The sequence below is a fragment of the Ctenopharyngodon idella genome, chromosome 12 (genome assembly GCF_019924925.1).
Source record: "Ctenopharyngodon idella isolate HZGC_01 chromosome 12, HZGC01, whole genome shotgun sequence".
NCBI lineage: Eukaryota > Metazoa > Chordata > Actinopteri > Cypriniformes > Xenocyprididae > Ctenopharyngodon > Ctenopharyngodon idella.
This window is the reverse complement of record NC_067231.1, coordinates 18,010,942-18,015,950: the sequence shown is the minus strand read 5'-3', so window position 1 is coordinate 18,015,950 and position 5,009 is coordinate 18,010,942. Positions and strand designations below refer to the sequence as shown.

The window sequence follows — 5,009 nt, the reverse complement described above, 5'->3', positions numbered from 1 at the left end:
TTCATCAAAGCTTTCTGGGGGGAAAAAATCACAGTTCCATACAAATATTAATAAATGTTTATGGATGGATGGATGGATGGATTTTATTTATATTACAGTTATTTATTTTAACATTTAATCAGCCTAAGGACAGCAGAATAAAATGATCTGCTTTGCTTAAAGTAGCACATTTATATACAGTAACATCAGTGTGTTATCCTTGATAAATAAATACAAACTTTTAATTTATTAAAATGTTTTATTATACATACATTCATATAAAATATGTGCAAACACTATATATACACAAATCTACAAATATTAAATATTTCAAACTTTACAAAAATGTATGCATATGTTATATACATAGCAAATTTACTTCAAGATGCCTTGTTCTGACTGTTGGTCCCTGACTTTGATTGTTTTTTTTGTTTTTTTGGAGGTGACTGGTCCACACCTGCATTGTCCTGTTTAAAGGGATAGTTCACTCAAAAATGAAAGTTCTGTCATTAATTACTCACCCTCATGTTCCAAACCCGCTAGACATTTGTTCATCTTTCATATTTAATGAAATCTGAGAGCTTTCTGTACCCCCATTGACAGCCTATGCAACTACCACTTTTAAGCCCCAGAAAGGTAGTAAAGTAACCCATGTGACTCCGGTGGTCAACGCGACTGGTTTGTTGACATGTCCTGTTGTAACCCGGGTGCTCTTGCATGCCATGACATTCTTATTTAATCTTGACCAGTGATGGGTAGCAACTGATTACATGTAATCTGGATTATGTAATCAATTCCAAAAATTAAGTACTTGTAATTATATTACATTTTGAAATACTCATTATCAGACTGCAGTCTCAAATAAACGTGATAAACAAGTTAGGTCAAAAGTAATCTAGAAGTAATCAAAAAGTAGCCAGATTATATTACCTTAAAGGGTTAGCTCACCCAAAAATGAAATTTCTGTCATAAATTACTCACCCTCATGTCGTTCCACACCCGTAAGACCTTTTAAGATATTTTGATGAAATCCGAGAGGTTTTTTTTAATCCTCCATTGAAAGCAATGAAATTACCACATTCAATGTCCAGAAAAGTAGTAAAAACATTGTTAAAATAGCCAACGTGATTACAGTGGTTCAACCTTAATGTTTTTGTGTGCAAAAACAAAACAAAAATAACGGCTTTATTCAGCAATTTGAACCATTGTCATACGTAGTGAACCCAGTGCAAGCTTCCTTGTTTACGTCCGATTGCCAGCTCATTATTGGCCGGACCCTGTGTCAGCATCACATGCATGCGTCGTGCTGCTCACGTGTTCAGCTTTGGCCAATACTGAGTTGGCATTTGGACGTAAACAAGGAAGCCTGCACGACGCATGCATGTGACGTCACTACGGATGATAACGGTTCAAATTGTAGAATAAAGTCGCTATTTTTGTTTTGTTTTTGCTCACAAAAAAGTATTCTCGTCAATTCACAACTAAGGTTGAACCCCTGTAATCACGTTGACTACTTTAACCATGTTTTTAACTACAGTATCTTTCTGGATGTCAAAAGGTACAATGACGTTGCTGCCTATGTGTGGTTCAGATACCCTCGGATTTCATCAAAAATATCTTAATTTGTGTTCCGAAGATGAACGAAGGTCTTACGGGTGTGGAACGACATGAGGGTGAGTACTTAATGGCAAAAATTTAATTTTTGGGTGAACTAACCCTTTAAATATGTAATGTAAAATGGATTACATTACTAACTACAATTTGTAAGTAATCCACCCAGGACTATATAATTATATACATATAATGTGTGTGTATGTACATATTTAAACCCAGACATGATTTATTAAGAAAATAAGGTTTTATTTTTCAAAATAATCTTAAATTACACAATTTAAACATTTTCAACTGTTCAGGAACAATTACATACGAAATCAAAAGTCAGTCTTTTGGAAGTGGAATCCCCACCACTGACTGACTTCGTCCCTGCATTCCCTCTCGGGCTCTGTCCACTTGTTCCTGTGTGCAGTAGTCCTGCAGGAAGACAGAAGCCAGGTTCCTGAGGCGTGGGTTCTGCGTGAGAGAGAAGCGCAGCATGCACTGCACCACTGCGCTGTCTGTGGTCTCAGTGCGCGAGGCAGCTGTGGTGAGGTTCATTAATGTAGTGATGGCAGAGAGAACAGTCTCATCTCTGTTACTCGACAGGCATGATATCACTAATGGGACTCCACCGCTTTGCAGGATCTGATCACGGGACTCGTGCTCCATGCTGAGGTTACATAAACCACCTGTATGATTTCAAACATTGTTAATTCATGTAAACAGATTATAACAGCAATAGATATTACACTGCAACCTTACAGCTATACCAACCAATTCCAAACTCCACAAAGTTGTCGTTCTCTTCTGTCAGCATGTCCAGGAAGAGCTCAGTGACCTGGAGCATTCGCAGAGCTTCCATGTTGGATGGATCATAGGCAAAGTTGGCCAGGTTTGCCAGCACTTGCTCTTTAGCCTCTGTCAAGAAGTGAAAAGACAAATGATGCCGTTTTCAGACAACCTAATATTTTTATTAGAAAGACAGCTGTAAACAATTACTATATGTACTAATTATAGTTTGTCAAGTAAAGGAATATAGATTGTACAAACTGAGTCAAGCACATATATAAATATGTAATGCATATGTAAGCATTGACTTACCCTCACTGTCAGTGTCCTGAAACTCTGTGACCAGCCCCTGCAGGAACTCAAACCTGTCGGACACAGAGAATCGATTCTTTCCTGCCATCACAGATGGATCGTGGGTAACATGGGTTTAACACCTGCAGACAGACAGATAGAGAAGCAGCTTTTTCACCACATGTAAACAGACGGATAGATGCTCAAAGGGTGATAGATGGACGGATAGTAAAGGGCAGTTTTCTAAAAGTTTGCTAATTCAGTATTTGTAGATTATTTTTTCACATGTTTCTATGGTATACTGGGAAACAAGGATAAGCATTTCATAAGTTTTAAAGGCTTTTATTGGCAAAAACATTCAATATATGTGAAGAGTCAATATTTACAGTGTTTACCCTTCTTCATAACCTCAGCAATTTGCTCTGGCATGCTGGATATCAGCTTCTGAGCCAAATCCTGACTGATGGCGATCCATTCTTGCCTTACTAGTGCTCTGAGTTTATCACAATTTATGGGCTTCTGCTTGTTCACTCACCCTTTGAGAATTGACACAGGTTCTCAATGGGGTTAGGATCCAGGAAGTTGCCTGGCCACAAATCCAAAATTTCAACGTAATGGTCTCCAAGCCACTAATTCATAACTCTTCGCTTGTGAAATCGTGCTCCATCATGCTTGAAAAATACACAGATCACCACCAAATTGCTCCTGGGTTGTTGGGAGAAGTTGCACTTGCAGGACATTGATACCATTCTTTATTCCTGGCAGTGCTGGATGGCACACATGGATGGTCTCAGGATGCTTCAGTGTTGACACGACACAGGACTCATGGCAGTGGCGTAGCCAGAATTTTATTTTTTGGGGGGCCCATCTAATAAATGAGGGAGCCTCTATCTATATCTATATCTATAATTATATATATATATATAATTTTTATCTGTATTTTTATGTGAAAGTAAACTTTATACAGATGCTGCGGTAGCCGCGATCAAAAAGAGTAGACGACCTTTGAAACTAAGCTTTAAATAAACATTGTATCTGTTATATTGTTAAGCCACTAGGTGGCGACCAGTGACTGTTAAAATGTATTTCATTCATTAATTTCATTTTTTACATGATGAATTCTTCAAATTAATAAAAATAATATTAGACTTATCTATAACAGTTTAGACATTTATAAATTAATTTTGAACATTAAATAAAACATTTTGTCAGAAACTCAAGTAAATTAGCCCTACATATTATTTTGTTTGATTGTGTAATTTGCTTTTTGAATCGTGGAAAAACCGTGATCTCTATTCTAAAAAATACAGATTATCCAGAGTCATAAATTCCCCGAGCCATTTTGATTACTCTCATGCTGATATAGTCCTATTCGACAGTAGTGGTTGGCTAAATATAATGATTCAATACGCATCTATTTAGGCTACAATAAGCACTTAACTTCAAAAAAATATATTTTTTAAAGTTACGCCACTGACTCATGGTAGCGTTCACCTTTTCTTCTCCGGACAATTGTTTCTCCAGATATCCCAACTAGTCGGAAGGGGGCTTCATAAGAGAAAATAACTGCACCAATAATGCACCAGTCTTCTGCCATCCAATCCCTGCAGAATTTCAGTCTGTCCTTGATGTTTTTCTTGGAGAGAATTGGCTTCTTTGCTGCCCTTTTTGACACCAGGCAGTTGTCCAAAAGTCTTTGCCTCACTGTGTGTGCAGGGCCAAAATGACTGTGAAATTTGGGTTTTTGTGATAAAGTTTTCTTTTTTCTTGGCCAATGAAGCTTTTTGCAATTATTTAAAATGCATCTGATTACTCTGCACAATAATCTAGAAACAATGTGAATCAACACCACGACAACTGAAGCAGCAAACTTTGTAAAACACAACATTTATGTCATATAAATAGAAAAGGGCAGTTTTATAAAACGGTGTCGTCAGTGCACCATACTATACTGTACATCTACACATACAATATTTTCATACTAAAGCCTAACACGACAACAATAAAGACAAGAGGTGAGACTTACATGTGCAGAATAATGCTGATGAAAGTCATTTGTGCTTCTGCTACTGTCTACCTTCAGATTGTAAATACAAATGAATTTAATCCAGAAAGTCTATTTGATCGGGTTTTCCATCACTGAAGCTTCTCAACACGCCTGGTCCGTCAGTAAATACTTCCCCGCATTAACTGTCATCTGTAGTTCCTGTGACCTAAAGCTTATTCCTCATTAAACTGCTTACCAGTAAAATATTAAAACATAAAATTATACTGGGGTAAATTATTCAGAGCATCCCCCCTACTTCGTAAGACAATATCTCAAATAAATGAAGCGATCTATTTCATAATGCACG

General features: G+C 37.1%; 1 protein-coding gene across 1 annotated transcript; it reads right to left on the bottom strand.

Moving 5' to 3' along the window:
* Positions 1-1,818: 1,818 nt before the first annotated feature.
* Positions 1,819-4,846, bottom strand: armc7 (armadillo repeat containing 7). Its single transcript, XM_051914868.1, has 4 exons — positions 4,682-4,846; positions 2,677-2,798; positions 2,350-2,493; positions 1,819-2,264 (listed from the first exon to the last, which is right to left on the bottom strand). Exons 2-4 carry the CDS (start codon positions 2,762-2,764, stop codon positions 1,918-1,920), a joined length of 579 nt encoding a protein of 192 aa, XP_051770828.1. The 5' UTR covers positions 2,765-2,798; positions 4,682-4,846; the 3' UTR covers positions 1,819-1,917.
* Positions 4,847-5,009: the final 163 nt, after the last annotated feature.

Excerpts from the sequence above, each read along its gene's own strand:
- armc7 (XM_051914868.1), bottom strand. The coding sequence starts at position 2,764 with ATGGCAGGAAAGAATCGATTCTCTGTGTCCGACAGGTTTGAGTTCCTG. Across the intron at positions 2,494-2,676 it reads TCAGGACACTGACAGTGAGG|AGGCTAAAGAGCAAGTGCTG; the intron begins GTAAGTCAATGC and ends ACTTCTTGACAG. Across the intron at positions 2,265-2,349 it reads CTTTGTGGAGTTTGGAATTG|GTGGTTTATGTAACCTCAGC; the intron begins GTTGGTATAGCT and ends GAAATCATACAG.